The 23,158-nt window shown below is 46.7% G+C and overlaps 5 protein-coding genes across 5 annotated transcripts in view; all 5 read left to right on the forward strand.

The window, feature by feature from the left end:
- The window catches only part of LOC309562718 (uncharacterized protein), a 125,551-nt gene extending 111,533 nt beyond the window's left edge, over positions 1–14,018 (forward strand). Inside the window, exon 9 of the mRNA XM_082267006.1 lies at positions 13,812–14,018. Within this exon, the coding sequence (XP_082123132.1) occupies positions 13,812–14,012 (201 nt within the window). The 3' untranslated portion in view covers positions 14,013–14,018. The remainder of the gene's footprint in view (positions 1–13,811) is intronic.
- LOC309562616 (uncharacterized protein) overlaps positions 1–23,158 on the forward strand; it is a 679,009-nt gene that overhangs the window by 132,282 nt on the left and 523,569 nt on the right.
- LOC309562621 (uncharacterized protein) overlaps positions 1–23,158 on the forward strand; it is a 478,591-nt gene that overhangs the window by 123,088 nt on the left and 332,345 nt on the right. The gene's annotated exons all lie outside the window — the stretch shown is intronic.
- The window catches only part of LOC309562944 (gastrula zinc finger protein XlCGF53.1-like), a 49,175-nt gene that overhangs the window by 193 nt on the left and 25,824 nt on the right, over positions 1–23,158 (forward strand). The gene's annotated exons all lie outside the window — the stretch shown is intronic.
- Positions 82–5,895, forward strand: LOC309564116 (uncharacterized protein; the record flags this gene model as incomplete). Its single annotated transcript, XM_082268744.1, has 5 exons — positions 82–504; positions 622–719; positions 809–1,021; positions 1,605–1,661; positions 5,686–5,895. Exons 1-5 carry the CDS (start codon positions 420–422, stop codon positions 5,893–5,895), a joined length of 663 nt encoding a protein of 220 aa, XP_082124870.1. The 5' UTR covers positions 82–419.

A 23,158-nucleotide genomic window follows, 5' to 3' on the forward strand; every position in this document is an offset into this window, starting at 1 on the left:
ACCCAGAAACCCCACCCCACCCCCCCGACATATCCGTCCTCTTCCTCCATAGTCACAGCGGATGATGATACACACATATATAGTGTGGAAACCTAGATTAACCCCTTCAGGGTCAGAACATTTCCCCACTTACGGGACCGAAACATTCTCTTAATTTTGGAGATGTGTCAACTTTCCCACCAATCACCTTCTCACCTCATCAGTTTATACTAATGGATTATATGATAATACGGGATGGGGGTTTTATGCAGAGGTGGATTTATAATACGTATGTTTGATATTATAATCTTTATGGAGGAGGAAATAACTATTCCTGATGTCTGTGAAGGTTCAACACAAGGGATGTGTCTGGATGGTGACTGTATCATTGTGTGTGTCAGGTTCCTATAAGGTGTCAGGATGTCACTGTCTATTTCTCCATGGAGGAGTGGGAGTATTTAGAAGGACACAAGGATCTCTACAAGGACGTCATGATGGAGGATCACCACACCCTCACATCACCGGGTAAGAGGAGACTTTATTGTAAAGGAGAGAGCAGTACGGAGGGTCCACCTAGATCCCCCCATCATCTGATAAACACATAGAAACAATGTATTCAGTCAGTGTGTGTGTTTCCTACAGATGGATCCAGTAATGGGAATCCACCAGAGAGATGTCCCCGTCCTCTGTATTCCCGGGATTCCACACAGGAAGGTCACACCATCCCTCACCATCATCAGGTAGATGAGGAACAATCACTGATAGTATCATTAGGATCTGTACATTATCTGCATTGTTACCATTGATGTCATTTTTATTATATATTCAGAGTGGAAACCTGAGAGATTCTAAGGTAGAGGTTAAAGAAGAGATAAAAGAGGAGGATGATGAGGATGGGGTGATAGATGAAATACACAAAGATCTGTACCAGGACACCATGGTGGAGTCATCCAGCTACAGAAACCAACCAGAGAGATGTCCCCGTCCTCTGTATTCCCGGGATTCCACACAGGAAGATCACACCATCCCTCACCATCATCAGGTAGATGATTGACAATTATTGGTAGTTATGATTTATACACAGCATGTTTGTTACAATGAATATTTTATTATATATTCAGAGCGGAAACCTCGGGGATGATAATATTGCTGTAAAAGAAGAGTATAAAGAGGAGGATGAGGAGTACGGAGTGATGGAGGAGTTTTCAGAAGGACGCAAGGATATGATGGAGCCACCTAATACCAGGAACCCACCAGAGAGATGTCCCTGTCCTCTGTATTCCCGGGATTCCACACATGAAGGTCACACCATCCCAACATGTTACAAGGTTGGTGGGACGGAGCATCTAGAACTGTGGTTCTCAACTCCGGTCCTCAGGACCCACTAACAGGCCAGGTTTGCAAGATAACTGAAATACAACACAGGTGATATAATTTGCTGCTCAGTGATTGCAGTACTCTAGTCTCCATCTCCCCAAGGTAATATTTAAAATTAGGCCTGTTAGTGGGTAGTGAGGAATGGAGTTGAGAACCACTGATCTAGAACATGGACTGGTGGAGATGATATGTGGATTTTTTTATGTAAGCTTATATTTTACAGATGATCTCTTATTTTCTTGGTTTAGAGTGGAGATCCAATCGATATAGAATTTGAGGTTAAATCAGAAGAAGAAGAGACGTATGTGAGGGATGATCAGCAGTCTATTGAGGAGGATGGAATAACGGGGACATTTATAGAGGAGGACACTCCTACAGAGATCAGCACAGGTGGGTCATTACCACTAAATAAATTCCTCCACCCATACTGCTCACTGATTGGTCCAGAGTAGGGCAGGGACTGGGTGATATCAGCCTGTAATCCCCTGGTCACTTTCCTGAGCTGTGTTCCCCGTCCTGTATTCCTGTATTTCTCTCGGATAATCTTCCTTCTCTGTGCTGCAGACACAATTTATGTCTCTAGACTGGATTTATGGAGATTCTGGGGTTCAGCTGGCAGAAAGATTTTGGATTTCACCATAGATGTTGCTCAGTCTAGACACCTGGGGTATGTACTCTGAGTCTTCTGCCCCATGCCCGGGTCTAGCAAGATCTCTGACAGAAGAATTCTCCCGGGGTTACTTGCTCTGTTATTTGCTGGCTGTGCCGGGTGGAGGGATATGTCTGTATAGTCTCACACCCAAGTCACTGAGTGCAGTCTCAGGAGATGGGAGGCAGCGGTGTGGGACCTCTGCAACTGATTACTGAACAAAAATATTATGAGTCCTGACCCCCTGCACTATATACTCTATATTGTACATTACATACTCCTGACCCCTGCACTATATACTCTATGTTGTACATTACATACTCCTGACCCCTACACTATATACTCTATGTTGTACATTACATACTCCTGACCCCTGCATTCTATACTCTGTTATCACCCGGGGGGGGGGGTTTGGTGGTTGCAGCCTGTCATCTCATAGGGTGTGGTAACATTGAGGAGGATGGGGGTTTGTGCAGCCTGGGTCTCACCAGTGCTATGAGATCCTGTCCCCGGCCCGACTCTCCTCCCTCCCCCCTTCTTCTTCTTCATGACCACAGAGAGAAAGGGGTAGTGGTACTAGGTACATGCGCATCGGCGTCACGCATGTCCATGTCGGGTCCTGACGTCATGACTGGCGTCGGCACCCTGACACGTGCTGTCCATCGGCGTTCCCACATATGGACTTCCGCTTCCGGCTAACACAGCCGTTTGCGGATTCCTCGTTGTGGTCACAGCAGCGTGACGTTGGGAGCCATTCCTGCTCATGTCTTCACGGAGGTATTGCTTCTCCTCTTTCTCCCACTATCACTGCTCCTTCTATCCACTTTTCAGATGGTCAGATATTCCCACTGTTATGTACACTCTCATCACTCCAATCGGGTTATCCACCCCACATCCCCCTTTAGGGAGTTACTGGTATTGTATACCAGCCTTATCTTTTCTATAGTACACAATCTCACTGGCTTATCACCATCTATTTCGGCTATTTATCTACCCTCGCACTTTCTCTCCTTCCTTCTTGACTTTTCCACTTTTTACACTTTCCAACACTTTGCCACATGTACTAACTATGGTATATTGCCTTGGCGGCTTGGTTCTCGGGTATGGACATTCCACCTATCTCCCTACTTGTATACGAGTTATTAGCTTCATTCAGCTTTCAAAACCCTATCATGATATTATTTCCTTAGAAACCCATTGTGGTCAACTGTTGGAGTTTATGGTGGCCCTCACCCGTGGATCCACAGCATCCATAGATCTATCATCACATCTACTCATGTGCGCAGGCGTTGCTCCCTCAGCTCCCGGGTCAGACGTACCCTCTAATGGCGCATTCTACACATCCTGCAACCCATCCTGGAACATAATTGTGAGTTCCAAATCTACAAGGGCTAGGGATAACAGGCTGTTATACAGCGACATACATGACTATTTTGCTATATATGTGTTTTATTTTTTCTAGATACTTGGATTTTACCCGCTCCTGATGAGTGTTTTTTACACGAAACGCGTCGAGCTTTCCATGAAAGAAATCCAATGTTAATATTTGCATCATTATGTATTTTAAGTTATTGGTATACTACCTGTACATATGGGTGACATTCATGTTGCCAGACAACATGCATGTACTCATGGTACTATTTTATTCATATGTCATTGTTGTCATCTATACTGTCATATTCATGTATGATCCATGCTCCTTATGTTGTTCTTCATGTACACCATTATTATCCAATATTTTTTACCTCATCTTTGAGTAGAATAAAAACATGACTTATCATACTTGTTTTGTTATTTGATGGTTGCACAATTATTAGTCACATAGGGTCACACATCTCATATAAAGTCCCAAACTATGATTATTATGTCTAGGAGAGGGGGAGCGGGCACCCTCTGGTGTGTCGGAGGGTGACAGTGCAGGATGTGCTGGCTTGCCCCGCCCATTGCCAACCCCCGCTGTATGTCCTGGCTCCCAGCAGTCCACCAACCAGCACCTGTCCTCGGCCCGGGTGTTGGGGACGCAGTTGAGACAGAGAAAGGGATTGAGGACAGAGATTCCCCAGGCCCTTTTTCTGCAGCCCCAGCTTCACTCTGTGCTGAGGCTCCACGGGAGCTGTGCTCATTACGGAAAGGAAGGTTTGGTAAAATATTTACCTGCCCCTTCCCCCGCTCTACATCCTGAAATCGATCCTCCTGTGTATCTGGAGGAGCTACCAGTGGAAGAGCAGAGGAACGAATCCGGCAGTGCTTCGAGGGGGGGGGGGGGCACAGTGGGGGGGGGGGGGGAGTCAAACAGCAGTGGGGTGGGGACAAAGATGCCAATCCCACTAAAATGCAGCCAGTGGAAAAAAGGGAGAAGAAGCCGGCAGCAGTCCTGGTTTAGGGGAACCAATCTGCTGATGTCTAGTAATAATCTTTGTATTTCTATTTTAGTAGATGGACGGGAGATGAGGAAAACCTCAGAGGATTGTCTCACTTTGTCTCCAGACTGTAAAGTAGAAGATGAGGACATCACACAGTATAGTCCAGGAGAAAACCCGGCTACCTCAAATGTCCATCCGGCACCACACAGTGTAGATGGACCATCGTATTCCTCTTATCCTAAGGAACCTCAGACTGTGAGGGACGGTGCCGGACCATCGTATTCCTCTTATCCTGAGGAACCTCAGACTGTGAGGGACAGTGCCGGACCATCGTATTCCTCTTATCCTGAGGAACCTCAGACTGTGAGGGACAGTGCCGGACCATCGTATTCCTCTTATCCTGAGGAACCTCAGACTGTGAGGGACGGTGCCGGACCATCTTATTCCTCTTATCCTGAGGAACCTCAGACTGTGAGGGACGGTGCCGGACCATCGTATTCCTCTTATCCTGAGGAACCTCAGACTGTGAGGGACGGTGCCGGACCATCGTATTCCTCTTATCCTGAGGAACCTCAGACTGTGAGGGACGGTGCCGGACCATCGTATTCCTCTTATCCTGAGGAACCTCAGACTGTGAGGGAGGCTGCGATCCTTCCAACACATAAGAGGTTTTCCTGTCCTGAGTGCGGAAAATGTTTTTCAAATAAGGCCAATCTATGCAATCATCAGCGACTGCACACGGGGGAGAAGCCGTATTCTTGCTCTGAGTGCGGGAAATGTTTTGTACACAAAAAAGACCTTGTCAAACATCAGAGGACTCACACGCGGGAAAAGCCGTTTTCTTGTTCTGAGTGTGGGAAATGTTTTTCATGGAAATCCACTCTCAGCAGCCACCAATGGTCTCACAGAAAGGCGAGGGCACGTTCCTGTCCTGAGTGCGGGAAATGTTATCTAGACATGTACAGCCTTATCATACATCAGAGATCTCACACAGGGGAGAAGCCGTATTCCTGTCCTGAGTGCGGGAAATGTTTCTTAAGGAAGTCCACACTTTCCAGACATCAGAGATTGCACACAGGGGAGAAGCCATATTCCTGTCTTGAGTGCGGGAAATGTTTTTCTCAGAAGAGCAATCTTTACAAACATCAGAGATCACACAAGAGGGAGAAGCTGTATTCGTGTTCTGAGTGCGGGAAATGTTTTTCCCAGAAGATCAATTTTCACAAACATCAGAGATTGCACACGGGGGAGAAGCCATATTCCTGTCTTGAGTGCGGTAAATGTTTTTCAATGAAGTCCACTCTTTCCACACATCAGAGATCACATAAGCGGGAGAAGCTGTATTCGTGTTCTGAGTGCGGGAAATGTTTGCAAACTAAGTCTGGTCTTAACATACATCGAAGATCGCACACGGAGGTAGATCCACTTTCCTCTTCTGATTGGAGGAAGTGTAACTCACAGAAGTCCTCTGTTTACAGTCATCTGAGATTGGACACGGAGGAGAATGAACTTTCCTGGTCTGAGTGAGGGAATTGTTCCTCACGGAAGTCCTGTCTTCCTGTACATCAGGAGTCCCACCCAACCCTGGAGGTGTATTAGTGCCTTGAGTGTGGGAAATGCCTTCTATATGAATGTTGGTGGACATGTGGAGAAGAAGCACACCCTGATATACACCTCAGATATTATTATTATTCTTCAATTACACTTTACAATGTAGAAGGGGGACAGTACGGTTCAGGAGGTGGCCTGGGTGCAGTTCTTAGGTGGAGGTGGGGTAAGCTTTCATGAATAAGTGAGTTTTCAGGGATCGCCTAAAGGTGGACATGGTAGGGGCTGAATGGACATACTGGGGCAGGGAGTTCCATAGGAGGGGAGAGGCACTAGAGAAGTCCTGGAGGTGAGCATAGGAGGAGGAATTAATGCAGCTAGAGATGAGGAGGTCTTGGGAGGAGCTGAGAGTGCGATTTTGGGCGATATCTGCAGATGAGATTAGTGATGTAGCTGGGGACAATGTTGTGGATGGCCTCGTATGTTGTGGTTAGTATTTTCAATTTTTTACAGTGGGGAAGGGGAAGCCAGTGGAGTGATTGGCAACGAGGGGTGGAGTACACTGAATGGAGACCAGTGGAGAGATTGGCAGAGAGGGGTGGAGGACACTGAATGGAGGCCAGTGAAGGGCTTGGCGGAGAGGGGTGGAGGACACTGAATGGAAGCCAGTGGAGGGATTGGCAGAGAGGGAAGGAGGCCCAGTGGAGGGATTGGCAGAGAGGGGTGGAGGACATTGAATGGAGGCCAGTGGAGGGATTGGTAGAGAGGGGTGGAGGACACTGAATGGAAGCCAGTGGAGGGATTGGCAGAGAGGGAAGGAGGCCCAGTGGAGGGATTGGCAGAGAGGGGTGGAGGACATTGAATGGAGGCCAGTGGAGGGATTGGTAGAGAGGGGTGGAGGACACTGAATGGAGGCCAGTGAAGGGATTGGCGGAGAGGGGTGGAGGACACTGAATGGAAGCCAGTGGAGGGATTGGCAGAGAGGGAAGGAGGCCCAGTGGAGGGATTGGCAGAGAGGGGTGGAGGACATTGAATGGAGGCCAGTGGAGGGATTGGTAGAGAGGGGTGGAGGACACTGAATGGAAGCCAGTGGAGGGATTGGCAGAGAGGGGTGGAGGACACTGAATGGAGGCCAGTGGAGGGATGGGCAGAGAGGGGTGGAGGACATTGAATGGAGGCCAGTTGAGGGATTGGTAGAGAGGGGTGGAGGACACTGAATGGAGGCCAGTGGAGGGATTGGTAGAGAGGGGTGGAGGACACTGAATGGAGGCCAGTGGAGGGATTGGTAGAGAGGGGTGGAGGACACTAAATGGAAGCCAGTGAAGGGATTGGCGGAGAGGAGCAGCAGTCACGGATCGGTTAGTAAGGTGTATTCATCTAGCAGCAGCATTCATAATAGACTGAAGGAAGGAGGAGCCTATGTAAAGGTCAGCCAGTGAGGAGGGAGTTGCAGTAGTCGTGGCGGTAAATCACCAGGGGGTGAATAAGTTGTTTTGTGGTGTCGTTAGTCTGGAAGCGGAGTATTCTGGAAATATTGCAGAGGTTGAGGAGGCAAGATTTAGCCAGTGATTAGATGTGGGGAGAAGGAGAGGTCAGAGTCTAGGATTACACCCAGCACCTTGGCATGTGCGGAGGGACCAATGGTTGTCCCAATGATCTTAATGGTAAAGTCATGTGGAGGGGATCGGGGAGGAGGAAATATTACAAGGTCAGTTTTAGAAAGATTGAGTTTAAGAAAGTGGTGTGATTCAGTAAGTTTGTTATACGTGAGGGGGGTGAGTTGGGGGGAGGAGAGATCGATCTGGGTATAGGAGGTGGTATTGGAAGACATGGGAGGATATCAACTGGCCCAGATGAGAGGTATAGAGAGAGAATAGGAGGGGCCCAAGGAAGAAGCCTTGAGGTACCCCAAAAGAAGGAGGAAGAGGTGGTATTGTATGTGACACCTAGATAGGTAGGAGGAGAACCAGGAAAGAGTGAGTCATGGAGGCCAAGGGAGTGGAGTTTGTTGAGAAGGAGTGAGTGGTCAACTGTGTTGAAGGCAGCAGAAAGCTCCATGAGTATGCGGTATTGGCCGTTGGTTTTAGCAGTTAGCAGGTCATTGGTGAGTTTCAGTAGGACTGTTTCTGTGGAATGTTGTGGGGAAAAGCCAAACTGTAGTGGATTGAGAAGGTTGTTGTCAGTGAAGAAGCAACTCATACGGTTGTGGACAAGGTGCTCAAGAAGCTTGGAGGCAAACGTGAGCAGGGAGATGGGTCTTAAGTTATTCTAACAGGTGGGGTCCAGTCAGGATTTTTTAAGTACGGAGATAACCAGTGCATGTTTGAACTGGGAGAGAAAGGGACCGGAGGAGAGGTGAAAGATGTGGTTTAGAGAGTTTAGGATAGGTGGTTGCAGTAATTATGAGGGGACAGGTGGTGAGGTGGGCTGTGAAAAGGTTGTTGGTAACTTCCTTAGTGGTGACACGGCTGAAGGAGGAAAGTAGTGTGGTGTAGGACCTGGTGTGTTGGCTTGGAGAGGTAGACGGGCGCTGGAGATCTCAAAGTAACGCATAAAATGGTCATGAAGAGGGGTAAAACATTCCGGGGCTGAAGTGGATAAAGGCGCTATAAACAAAATACTGAATATGTTGAAAAAAAAATGTTTTTTCTATTTTCTGTCATAAAACATCAATAAACTCAAATTTCTTCATAAATTTGGCCCAAAATGTATTCTTCTGCATGTCTCTGGTAACAAAAATCCCCAATCGATGTTTATTGATCGATTTGTGTGAAAGTTCTCACGTCTACAAATTATGGGATATATATTTGATCCCGATGTACTGACGGCCGATCTCATTTCGTAAGGCCAGAAAACACCAGGACAGCACAATTACCCCCGAAATCACCCCTTTTTGGAACGTAGACAGTCTGAGGTATTTAGTAAGAGGCATGGCCAGTTTCTTGGAGTTGTAATTTTTTGTCACAATATTTCTGAAAATAAAGAAATTGAATACATTTTTTTTTTCACAATTTTGTTTTTTTTTTTCACAATTTAGTTTTTTGTTTTTTTTAACCTCGTCACCAGTGCAGTACAGCGCCATCATATGACTGGAGTGGCACTGACGGGTGACAGGATGTTAAAAAAAAAATAGTAGTAATTTTTATTCATTTTTGGAAACATTTTTAAAAAATATTTTATTTTTATATCCTGTAGTTCAGTGTATCCATAGTAACCCTGTACTACTCTGGGGGAGGGGGGGGGGAGTGGCGACCAGGGATTTTTATTTTTTACATTTTCTTTGTTGTTACAATAAAGATCATTGTAACAGGAAAGTTATCTACTGGGATCACTAGTAATCTGTGATTGGCTACTGCTAATCACATGGTACAGGGCGCTGTGATTGGCCCAGGTACCATGTGATATCTGTGGGCCAATCTGAGCATAGTCCACACAGCTGTTATGAATTCATTCTTAAAGCTTTGTTGACCTTGTCATCATGTGATCACATAGCAATCATCGGCCCCCGAGTATTGGGAACCGCGTAGGCACGCCCTCTCTTATCCTGAGCAGCCAAAATGATGTACATACATGTGATTTGTGTCAGGAGTATATCATATACAGCCCAGGGTACAAAGTGCCAGGGTTCGTACGGTCCTTGAAAACCTGGAAAAGTTTTGGAATTTGTAGATGACACTTTCCAGGCCTGGAAAGGTCATGGAAACTTAGGAAACACACTAAGGTTTTGGAAAAGTCATGGAATTTACTGTGGAGGAGCGGGGAGCAGCGGGGGTTTCGGTTACCGCACCCCCGTGTCATCACGTTCACGCGGCCGGCCCGCCCTCCAGTGACGCTTCCGCTGCCTGTGATTGGTTTGTTATCTCCCGGCTGTTATTGCTGCTGCTGGCCAGTCACAGTGTCTCCAGGCAAACCGCGGCCGGCCCTCCCCGCTGCCTGATTGGTTCACGATCATCTCCTCGGCTGCTGCTGGCCAGTGACTGACAGTAAGGGCAAACTGCGGACCCGGAAGGACACCTACCTGTACCAATGCTATACGCTGAATGTAAAAATGCCCCCCCCCAGTGCTCTTTAGCCCCCCCCAGTGTTCTTTAGCCCCCCCCAGTGTTCTTTAGCCCCCCCGTGTTCTTTAGCCCCCCCAGTGTTCTTTAGCCCCCCCAGTGTTGTTTAGCCCCCCAGTGTTGTTTAGCCCCCCCCCCCAGTGTTGTTTAGAGCCCCCCCAGTGTTCTTTAGCCCCCCCCAGTGTTGTTTAGCCCCCCCCCAGTGTTGTTTAGCCCCCCCCCCAGTGTTGTTTAGCCCCCCCCCAGTGTTGTTTAGCGCCCCCCCAGTGTTCTTTAGCCCCCCCCCCGGTGCTCTTCATCTCTCCCCCCCCCATGCTTTCTGGCACCCCAGTGCTCTCCAGCTCCCTGGCTCCCCCCTCAGTGATTTCCAGTTCCCCCCAGACAGTGCTCTCCAGTCCCCCCCCCCTCTCCCCCTGTGCTCTCCATCCCCATAGTTTTCCATGCTCCCCCCCGCCCCTTCCAACCCCCCTGCAATGCTTTCCAAACCCCCCCTTAATTCTCTCCAGTCTCCCCCCCCCCGTGCCCTTCAGCTCCTCCAGTTCTCTCTGCTTCCCCTGTGCTCTTCTATCATTTCCGCAGCCTCTGACCACCTCCTGTATCATGTCCGTAGCCTCTGGCCACCTCCTGTATCATGTCTGCAGCCTCTGGCACCTCCTGTATCATGTCCACAGCCTCTGATCACCTCCTGTATCATGTCCGCAGCCTCTGACCACCTCCTGTATCATGTCCGCAGCCTCTGACCACCTCCTGTATCATGTCCGCAGCTTCTGACCACCTCCTGTATCATGTCCGCAGCCTCTGACCTTGTCCTGTATCATGTCCGCTAAATGTACAGTGTGTGTCGTAAAACGTTTGACATTTTGAACATGGGAGAGGCAGCGCTGTCTAGCTACGCTAAAGGTGCAAAGCACCAGTCTGCTGCTGCATGCTTGACAGCTTCCAATCCGATCGCTGGCTTTTTCACCCTTGCGCCTGAAGTGACCCCGGCTCCCAGCTGCGGCAGAGGTGCTTCCATCTCATCCACTGTAAAACAAGGGACCATTTTGAGTCACGCTGTATCCAGAAACTAAACCCTAACGGCAGAGGTACTGTACACTACAAAGATTGTCATTTATTTTAGTAAAAATATGCTGGGTGTAACATGGATTTTCTTCTTATATAATATGCAGCCCAGGGTACAGAGTGCAGTATTAAGGAGTATATCATATACAGCCCAGGGTACAGGATCCCAACAGGAGGAGGACACCTTCTATCAGTGGTCAGTGTAGTGGTCCCTACATTGGTGACCAATAGGAGAAGGACCCCTTATATCAGTGGTCAGTGTAATGGTCCATTAGATTGGTGACGAATAGGAGAAGGACCTCTTATATTAGTGGTCCCTTACATTGGTGATCAATGGGAGAAGGAACCCTTATATCAGAGGTCAGTGTAATCGTCCATTACATTGGTGACCAATGGGAGAAGGACCCCCTTATGTCAGTGGTCAGTGTAGTCGTCCCTCACATTGGCAACCAATGGGTGAAGGAACCCTTATATCACTGGTCAGTGTAGTGGTCCCCTATATTGGTGACCAATGGACGAAGGACCCCTTATATCAGAGGTCAGTGTAGTGGTCCATACATTGTTGAGCAATGGGAGAAGGACCCCTTATATCAGTGGTCAGTGTAGTGGTCCCTTACATAGGTGACCACTGACCAATAGGAGAAGGACATTCTTGCATTGTCATTAGTGGGAGAACTGCCCCCCCCCCCCTTACAGATCATTGATGTCAGTTGTTACTGAGAGAAAGAAATTGATCATTGCTCATGGAACCCCTAGAAACCTTTTGGAGGAACCCTGGCTGAGAAAGGCTGGACTAGGCAGTAATATATTTCTCTCCCCCCCCCCCCCCCCTTGGTGGGAGTGGAGATGACCCCATCTATAAGGATATACAGTACATACACACACAGCACAAGGCTGTGTTCAAACTACGAGACGTTTCTTGGGGCTGCAGTTCCTTTGACATCCACAAGGTAGTGACCTCACTTCTATCCAGACAGGAAGTCTCTATGGAAGACATGAAGTGATGTCAGGTATAAATAGGAAGTTCCGGGTGAGAGGTGAGTCGGGAGGAAGTAGAGAGGAGATGTTGCTGGAAGTGGAAGCAGAGGAGGTAATAAGATCTTATTTTCTATTTACACCCAGTAACCCCCCCCCCCCCCCTCATGTCCGTCCTCTTCCTCCAGGGGAGGACTGGCAAGGGGGGCAGGGGGGCAATTGCCCCCCGGGCCACTCTGAAAAGTGGTAAAAACTGGTAAAAAGGCAGCACTCAGGGCTGGATTAATATAGGGGCCAGAAACTGTATACAGCTGTCAGTCCAAAACCAGGCCGGCATGGATGGTGAACTGATTGCATGGTTCAATGGGCCACTTGACTGGACTTGCCCCCCAGGCCTAAGGCTGCCAGCCCTCCCCTGTCTTCCTCCATAGTCAATGTGATGTCTTTTATCTCCAGCAGATGATGATACACACATATATAGTGTGGAAACCTAGATTAACCCCTTCAGGGTCAGAATATTTCCCCACTTATGGAACCTTAATTTTGGAGATGTCACCTTTCCCACCAATCACCTTCTCACCTCATCATTTTATACTAATGGTTTATATGATAATACGGGATGGGGGTTTTATGCAGAGGTGGATTTATAATACGTATGTTTGATTTTATAATCTTTATGGAGGAGGAAATAACTATTCCCGATGTCTATGAAGGTCCAACACAAGGGATGTGTCTGGAAGGTGACTGTATCATTGTGTGTGTCAGGTTCCTATCAGGTGTCAGGATGTCACTGTCTATTTCTCCATGGAGGAGTGGGAGTATTTAGAAGGACACAAGGATCTCTACAAGGACGTCATGATGGAGAATCAGCCGCCCCTCACATCACCGGGTAAGAGGAGACTTTATTGTAAAGGAGAGAGCAGTACGGAGGATCCACCTAGATCCCCCATCATCTGATAAACACATAGAAACAATGTATTCAGTCAGTGTGTGTGTTTCCTACAGATGGATCCAGTAATGGGAACCCACCAGAGAGATGTCCCTGTCCTCTGTATTCCCGGGATTCCACACAGGAAGGTCACACCATCCCCCACCATCATCAGGTAGATGAGGAACAATCACTGATAGTATCATTAGGATCTGTACATTATCTGCATTGTTACCATTGATGTCATTTTTATTATATATTCAGAGTGGAAACCTGAGAGGTTCTAAAGTTGAGGTTAAAGAAGAGATAAAAGAGGAGGATGATGAGGATGGGGTGATGGAGAAAATACACAAAGATCTGTACCAGGACACCATGGTGGAGTCATCCAGCTACAGAATCAAACCAGAGAGATGTCCCCGTCCTCTGTATTCCCGGGATTCCACACAGGAAGGTCACACCATCCCTCACCATCATCAGGTAGATGATTGACAATTATTGGTAGTTATGATTTATACACAAGAATATTTGTAGCAATTAATGTTTTATTATATATTCAGAGTCGAAAACTCGAGGATGATAATATTGCTGTAAAAGAAGAGTATAAAGAGGAGGATGAGGAGTATGGAGTGATGAAGGAGTTTTCAGAAGGACGCAAGGACATAACGAAGCCACCTAATACCAGGAACCCACCAGAGAGATGTCCCTGTCCTCTGTATTCCCGGAATTCCACACATGAAGGTCACACCATCCCAACATGTTACAAGGTTGGTGGGACGGAGCATCTAGAACATGGACTGGTGGAGATGATATGTGGATTTTGTATGTAAGCTTATATTTTACAGATGATTTTCTTTCTCATTTTCTTGGTTTAGAGTGGAGATCCAATCGATATAGAATTTGAGGTTAAAGAAGAAGAAGAGACGTATGTGAGGGATGATCAGCAGTCTATGGAGGAGGATGGAATAACGGGGACATTTATAGAGGAGGACACTCCTACAGAGATCAGCACAGGTGGGTCATTAACACTAAATACATTCCTCCACCCATACTGCTCACTGATTGGTCCAGAGTAGGGGGGGACTGGGTGATATCAGCCTGTAATCCCCTGGTCACTTTCCTGAGCTGTGTTCCCCGTCCTGTATTTCTCTCGGATAATCTTCCTTCTCTGTGCTGCAGACACAATTTATGTCTCTAGACTGGATTTATGGAGATTCTGGGGTTCAGCTGGCAGTAAAATGTTGGTTTTCACCATAGACGTTGCTTGACCCAGACCCCTGGACTAGGAACCTTGGCTCTTCTGCCCCATGCCTGGGCCTAGCAAGATCTCTGACAGAACAATTCTCCCGGGGTTACTTGCTCTGTTATTTGCTGGCTGTGCCGGGTGGAGGGATATGTCTGTATAGTCTCACACCCAAGTCACTGAGTGCAGTCTCAGGAGATGGGAGGCAGCGGTGTGGGACCTCTGCAACTGATTACTGAACACAAATATTATGACTCCTGACCCCTGCACTATATACTCTATGTTGTGCATTACATACTCCTGACCCCTGCACTATATATTCTATGTTGTGCATTACATACTCCTGACCTCTGCACTATATACTCTATGTTATCACCCGGGGAGGGGGGGTGTGCGGTGGAAAATTGCATCTTCTTTGGCTTGCATAATGTGCATGGGGTGATTCGGGTGGGTCCAGGAGTAAGGTGATTGGGTGTCAGTTCCAATGACAACCTACCTCAGCCATATCCCAAATAGCATAGGACAAAAAAAGAGAGAAGTACAGGGCGAGAAATAGTGGAGATTCATCAGCTCCGGTGTCCCCCAGCCGAGCAAACTCCTTTTCACCTCCTGTAGGCAGGACTTTAACCACTTCAGCCCGGAGGATTTGGCTGCTCAATGACCAGGGCCTATTTTGCGATTCGGCACTGCGTGATTTTAACGGACAATTGCGTGGTCCTGCAACGCTGTACCCAAATGAAATTGACGTCCTTTTTTTTCCCCACAAACAGAGCTTTCTTTTGGTGGTATTTGATCACCTGTGCAATTTTTTTTTTTGATTTTTTTTTTTTTTTTTTTTTTTTGGCGCTATAAACCAAAAAAGGGGGACAATTTTGAAAAAACTAACAATTTTTCACATTTTTTTGTATGAAATTCTCAAAAAAAAAATGTCAAAATCTTTTAACATTTTAACATAACTACGGAAAAGATTTGTAATTTTTTGTTTTTTTTTTTAAATTAGTAATGGCGGCAATCTGCGTTTTTTTTTTTTTTTGTGGGACTGCGACATTGCGGCGTACAGATCGGACCCCTGACTGACATTTGACACTTTTGGGGGTACCAGTGACATTACTACAGTAATCAGTGCTAAACATATGCACTGTTACTGTAAAAATTACACTGGCAGGGAAGGGGTTAACTTTGTTGGTGATCAAGGGGTTAAGTGTGTCCCTAGGGGCGGGATTCTGTTAGGGGGCGTGGCTAGTGAAGTAATCACAGAGACATACGATTCAAAATAGCAGGATCGCATAGTCTCTGCAGTTACTTCAGGGAGAATGACAGACGGTTGTGTTTACATCAGCCGTCTGTCTTTCTCTCTCTCCTGAGGGAGATCGCGAGTGGCCGGCGGACATCGGAGTCATCGGTCACACACGCTGGCTAGGCAGGGAACGAGCGGGGGTGGGAGCCAGCGGCGCACTTACCCCCTACAGGCTCGTGGGCGAGTGACGTAGGTCTTCGTCGCTTTGCCCAGGAGAGGCTGCTTGCCGCAGTAAATAGTCGTGCGGCGGTCGGCAAGTGGCTAATATAGGTAGAAATGCCTCGGCCTCCGTGGTAAGAACAGAGGGGGAGATTGGCTGTTAGTAGTCCCAATTTCAGCATCCTGTGACATGAGGGAGCCATGTCCGGCTTCCTCTGCCCTTAGAGCCCTTGATGTATGGTCTCACCAGAAGTGACAGAACCATGACCGGCCCCCTAAACGTCACTTACGTTGCGGGCAAATTGACGTCGGATCCCGGGAAGAGCCAGCGTATGTCCCGGAGACCATAGAAACAGCTACACGCTGGCCAGCAGTACTCCCCGTCACCACCTGGATATACTGGGCAGATAGGGATGGCCAAAGGGAAGTCTAAGACTCCCTCCCCAATCCCTGTTTGTGCCCGAATGACCGCCAAAAAGGTTAGCCACCAGAGCCGTGCGCCAACACAGCACTGGATTCACGGAGATCACGGTCCTCCCCGCAACAGAAACACTGCAATTCCACCAGAGACCAATACACAATGAACACAATTCTTCCATCATAATAAGCCTATACACTAACATGCATAGGCATAGAAAACATCATCTAAATGTAGATAAAACAAAGCATCATAAAAAATAAATAAATAATTATTAAATATATATATATATATATAAAAAAAATTCCCTTGTTACACATTGTAGTTCTAGAAGATGCCAGCTGACAATTGGCATATTACCACATCTAGCCCTAGCAAAATCACCTCCAATGGGCAACAATTTTTCCCCCTTATATTGAGAGAGCGACCGCTTACAGGCCCCTATTTTATAGAAATGGTTTGAAAGACAGGGTTGTGTTTATTCCAGGTCCTTGGGTAGCATTAAGATTATAAATCCATTTCACCTCCTGCCGTAAAATCATATTGTCAAAATCTCTTCCCCTGAAACTCCTGTGAATGAATTCAAGGACAGAAAAGGAGATTACATTTGGGTCGTAGCTATGATGTTAACCCTACGTGTTTACCAATGTGGGTATATAGTAACCCCGCATCAATGTAATACAAGTGGTCCTGTATCCTGCGTGCAAAAGTGTGTTTCGTCTTACCGACGTAAAACGCACCACATTTGCACTGCATTAAATAGACTACTCCCTCTGTTTGACAGTCGGCACGAAATTGCGGTTTGAGTGTTCCACCCCTTGGGAGGGGTAGCAAGTACCCTTCTCTGACCCAGGGGCATTGATCACACCCTTGACATCTGAAAGTACCTAGATCATCAGTGACCCTACTTCCCCTCTTCCTTGCTGTGGCACCCATCTCCCCAGCAGAAGGATAATGACTGTGGACTAACGAGTCCTTGATTGAACGTGCCCGACTGTACACTACCTCTGGATGTTATCTTACAAATTTGGACACAGTAGAATCGTCCGTAAGAAAGTGCCAATTGCGGCTCAAGAACATTCTAACTTGTTGATAATTAGCATTATACTTGGTAATGACCTTGGTGGTTGAATTGGACTGCCTATTTTTGGGCTCAAAAATCAATTTTTCTCTTGTATGTTCCTTTTGTTTTATTGTATGCTCTCTAAATCTAAAGATTTCCTACTGTATCCACAAGCTAAGAGGTGGGTCTGTAAGGCTTGTGCTTCAGCTTCAAAGTCACTATCCTTTGCGCAATTTCTACGCAACCTCAAGTATTGACCATACGGGATGCTTTGTATAAGTGAGTGGGGATGACTACTTGTGGAATGTAGAATCGTATTCCCTGCTGTCTCCTTCCTATAGAGGGAAGTATATAGTGTGCCATCGGGGTTCAAAAAGATCTTGGTATCCAAAATATACTTTCCCTGTCCGATTGCATTGTAAACTTTAGATTGTATTCATTGATAGACAAAAAGTCCATGAATGAGTGAAGTTCACTCTCTGTACCCGTCCAGACGATGAGCACATCATCGATGTACCTGCGCCACAACAAGATATGGCGCAGGTACAGCGAGGCGCCATCATCTACAAACAAGGCACGCTACCAACCCCCCCAGGTACAGGTTAGTATACGATGGGGCACACAAAGTCATCATCGCACCCCCTGTACCTGGGAGGTAGGTTACACTGTTATACACTAAAATATTACAGCGGAGTACGTGGTCCAAGAGCAGGACCACAAAATCCATCAATGGCCAAGTAGAGCGTACTTGTTCATGTAGGAAAAAGGAAACTTTCCACACCTTTCCCATGTGGGATACTGGAAAAAAGTGCTTCAATATCCAAGGCTACCAGTAATGATCCGCTAGAAAATATAAGGCCCTCAATGGCCTTTAACAGTTCCAATGTATCCTTCAAATATGACGGCAATCTTACAACATGGGGTCTGAGTTGTTCCATCTATGAACCTACTGGCCATTTCGGTCTGGCACCCAATACTGGAGACTATTGGCCGACCGGGTGGTTTTCTAGCAGATTTGTGCACCTTTGGGAGCGAATAAAATGTGGGTGTGACTGGCCACTGAACATTAAGGAATTCATAAAGATCCTGATCAATGATCGATTCTTGTTGAGCATTTGTGATAAGTGATTTGTATCGCATGCTCATTCTGTCTATCAAATCCTGGGAGACAGGTCTATACCAATCCTCATTGGATAGGATTGCCATACACATGTCCTCGTATTGTTTTTGGTCCATCGCAACCACATTCCCTCCTTTATCTGAGGGCTTGATTATAATATTTTCATTTTGGGCTAGCACCTCCAAAGCTTTCCTTTGTGGGATTGTTAAATTAGGGGCATGCATTGTGTGTGTAGTAAGACCTTCAATATCCTTAACCTTCTGTTTCAGAAATGTCCAGATTGCTGGGCAGGACTAAAGTTTGGGAAACTTCTTGGATTTTGCTTTCCATTTTTGTGACATGGTTTGGACCTGTGTTGATTCCTCATCCGACGATGATGAATCTGAAGCAGAATCAATCTGATCTGATTCATTTTCATCAAGTAACTGTATGGGAATTTTCATAGTTCTGAAATCTTGAGTTTTAAAGTCTTTATAGAGGTCTTCTTCTTGGCTGGCTCCTGATCCTCGATTTTTATCAAATATATGTCTAAATCTATCTATATATCTAAATGTCAAGTTTCTAGCAAACAGGCGAAGCCCTTGCTTAATGTGCATGGGGTGATTTGGGTGGGCCCAGGCACTTCTGGCACACCACATGCACAAGTCTACAGAGGAGATGTAAGATCCTCAGAGACAAAGCTGTCTGATGTGGGCGGAGTTCTGGTTTAGGGGAACCAATCTGCTGATGTCTACTAATGATTTTTGTATTTCTATTTTAGTAGATGGACGGAAGATGAGGAAAACCTCAGAGGATTGTCTCACTTTGTCTCCAGACTGTAACGTAGAAGATGAGGAGGACATCGCACAGTGTAGTCCAGGAGAAAACCCGGCTACCTCAAATGTCCATTCGGGACCACACAGTGTAGATGGACCATCGTATTCCTCTTATCCTGAGGAACCTCAGACTGTGAGGGACAGTGCCGGACCATCGTATTCCTCTTATCCTGAGGAACCTCAGACTGTGAGGGACAGTGCCGGACCATCGTATTCCTCTTATCCTGAGGAACCTCAGACTGTGAGGGACGGTGCCGGACCATCGTATTCCTCTTATCCTGAGGAACCTCAGACTGTGAGGGACGGTGCCGGACCATCGTATTCCTCTTATCCTGAGGAACCTCAGACTGTGAGGGACGGTGCCGGACCATCGTATTCGTCTTATCCTGAGGAACCTCAGACTGTGAGGGACAGTGCTGGACCATTGTATTCCTCTTATCCTGAGGAACCTCAGACTGTGAAAGACGGTGCCGGACCATCGTATTCCTCTTATCCTGAGGAACCTCAGACTGTGAGGGACAGTGCTGGACCATCGTATTCCTCTTATCCTGAGGAACCTCAGACTGTGAGGGACAGTGCCGGACCATCGTATTTATCTTATCCTGAGGAACCACAGACTGTGAGGGACAGTGCAATCCTTCCAACACATAAGAAGTTTTCCTGTACTGAGTGCGGGAAATGTTCTTCAAAAACCTCCAATCTTTACACACATCAGAGGTGTCCTACGGGGGAGAAGCCATATTTCTGTGCCGAGTGCGGGAAATGTTTCAGATTGAAATACAGACCTAATGAGCATAAAAGATCTCACACAGGTGAGACGCCGTATTCCTGTCCTGTGTGTGGGAGATTTTGTTTTAGTAAGCATCATCTTTCCAGACATCAGAGGTCTCACACGGGGGAGAAGCCCTTTTCCTGTCCTAAGTGTGGAAAATGTTTTTCAGTTAAGACCAATCTTTACACTCATCAGCGACTGCACACGGGGGAGAAGCCGTATTCTTGTTCTGAGTGTGGGAAATGTTTTATACAAAAATCAAACCTTGTCAAACATCAGAGGACTCACACAGGGGAAAAGCCATTTTCTTGTTCTGAGTGCGGGAAATGTTTTCAAACTAAGTCTGGTCTTAACATACATCAGAGATCGCACACGGAGGTAGAGCCACTTTCCTCTTCTGATTGGAGGAAGTGTAACTCACAGAAGTCCTCTGTTTACAGTCATCTGAGATTGGACATGGAGGAGAATAAACTTTCCTGGTCTGAGTGAGGGAATTGCTCCTCACTAAAGTCCTGTCTTCCTGTACATCAGGGGTCCCACACAACCCCCGAGGTGTATTTGTACCTTGAGTGCGGGAAATATCTTCTATATGAATGTTGGTGGACATGTGGGGAAGAAGCACACCCTGATTTACACCTCAGATATTATTATTATTATTCTTCAAATACACTTTACAATGTAGAAGGGGGACAGTACGGTTCAGGAGGTGGCCTGGGTGCAGTTCTTAGGTGGAGGTGGGGTAAGCTTTCATGAATAAGTAAGTTTTCAGGGATTGCCTAAAGGGTAGGGGCTGACTGGACATGTTGGGGCAGGGAGTTCCAGAGGAGGGGAGAGGCTCTAGAGAAGTCCTGGAGGTGAGCATAGGAGGAGGAATTAATATAGCTAGAGATGAGGAGGTGGTATTAGAAGACATGGGAGATTATCAACTGGCCCAGGGAAGAGGTCTAGAGAGAGAATTGGCAGGGCCCAAGGATGGAGCCTTGAGGTACCCCTAAAAGAAGGAGGAAGAGGAGCGGAAGAGGTGGTGTTGTATGTGGCACTGAGATAGGTAGGAGGAGAACCAGGAAAGAGTGAGTCACGGAGGCCAAGGGAGTGGAGTTTGTTGAGAAGGAGTGAGTGGGCAACTGTGTCGAAGGCAGCAGAAAGCTCCATGAGTATGCGGTATTGGCCGTTGGTTTTAGCAGTTAGCAGGTCGTTGGTGAGTTTTAGTAGGACTGTTTCTGTGGAATGTTGTGGGGAAAAGCCGGACTGTAGTGGATTGAGAAGGTTGTTGTCAGTGAGGAAGCATCTCATACGGTTGTGGACAAAGTGCTCAGGAAGCTTGGAGGCAAACGTGAGCAGGGAGATGGGTCTTAAGTTGTTCAAACAGGTGGGGTCCAGTCAGAGTTTTTTAAGTATGGGGGTAACCAGTGCATGTTTGAACTGGGAGAGAAAGGGACCGGAGGAGAGGGAGAGGTGAAAGATGTGGTTTAGAGAGTTTAGGATAGGTGGTGATGGGACAGGTGGTGAGGTGGGCTGTGAAAAGGTTGTTGGTAACTTCCTTAGTGGTGACAGGGCTGAAGGAGGAAAGCAGTGTGGTGTAGGACCTGGTGTGTTGGTTTGGAGAGGTAGCCGGGCGCTGGAGATCTCAAAGAAACGCATAAAATGGCCTGGTCATGAAGGGGGGTAAAACATTTCGGGGCTGAAGTGGATAAAGGCGCTATAAACAAAATACTGAAAATGTTGAAAAACATTTATTTTTCTATTTTCTGTCATAAAACATCAATAAAATCAAATTTCTTCATAAATTTGGCCCAAAATGTATTCTTCTGCATGTCTCTGGTAACAAAAATCCCCAATCGGTGTTTATTGATCGGTTTGTGTGAAAGTTCTCACGTCTACAAATTATGGGATATATATTTGATCCCGATGTACTGACGGCCGATCTCATTTCGTAAGGCCAGAAAACACCAGGACAGCACAATTACCCCCAAATCACCCCTTTTTGGAAGGTAGACAGTCTGTGGTATTTAGTAAGAGGCATGGCCAGTTTTTTGGAGTTGTAATTTTTTGTCACAATATTTTTGAAAATAAAGAAATTGAATAATATATATATATATATATATATATTTTTTACCCCGTCACCAGTGCAGTACAGCGCCATCATATGACTGGAGTGGCACTGACGAGTGACAGGATGTTTAAAAAAAAATAAAATAATTTTTATTCAATTTTGGAAATATTTTTTTTGAATTAGAAAGCAAGTTTATTTGTGGTTTGAAGAAAGAACAAGGTACAAAAACGCATAAACATATGATTCGCTCAATAAAGTACATAGCAAGATATAACACGTGAAATATGGAAATACATGCACCATACAATATGAGAGGAAACGTGACACAACAACACATCTGTTCTAAAAGTTGGTGTGGCGCCCAGGTATGAGAGCAGTATACATCCATCCACCAAAAGACAATAGGCAAAAGCCCACAGCCAAGCTCGGGCTACACCATGACTCCCCGCCCCCCAAAAACAAAACATAGCAACAAGAGACTAAGAGCCCATTCAGACTAGCGCGACCCGACTCTGCACGACTTGGGGAGGCGACTTGTCAGTCCCGTGCAGCACGACTTCGGAGTGACTTGCAGGGACTTCACATAATGGAAGTCTATGCAAGTCGCTCCGAGGTCGCCCCAAAGTAGTACAGGACCCTTTTTCTAAGTCGGAGCGACTTGTGTCGCTCCTATTAGAACGGGTCCTGTACTACTCAATGGACCGCGACCGAGCGCGACTTGTCAGGCTGACAAGTCGCGCTAGTCTGAATGGGCTATTATGCATTACATGTTCGTGTACTCTCCAGCCACCGACTCCAGATTTTGTCAAATTTGTTAGGGCACCCTCTATGTTTATAGATCAACCTTTTGTACTGAAGGGTAGAATTAACCTCAGCGATCCAATCCTGAAGGGTGGGAACATGCACGCTCATCCACATTCTAGCTATGATTTTACGGGCACTAAAAAGGGATTAATGAAGGAAGGTGGTGAAGAATTTATCAATGTTATCGTAGGCCCAACACACAGGGTAGGACATCCAATTGCAGGGGAGAGCCCATGTGGTCGTGCAAAAATTTGATGACTTGTGCCCTGTATGATTGGATGGCCGGGCATGACCAAATGAGATGTATAAAAGTACCCGGTTGTAGTGGGCAGCGAGGGCAGGAAGAGTTGTAAGCCTGTATTTCGAGATTCTGAGCGGAGTGAGATCAGCTCTATGCAAGATGTACAGCTGAGTCGCACATTCCGAGAGCTTGGGTGAGGCCAGCCTAGGGCCTAATTTTGGAAATATTTTTTAAAAA

This window comes from Pelophylax lessonae (genome assembly GCF_965119305.1).
Source record: "Pelophylax lessonae genome assembly, chromosome: 9".
NCBI classification, from domain to species: domain Eukaryota; kingdom Metazoa; phylum Chordata; class Amphibia; order Anura; family Ranidae; genus Pelophylax; species Pelophylax lessonae.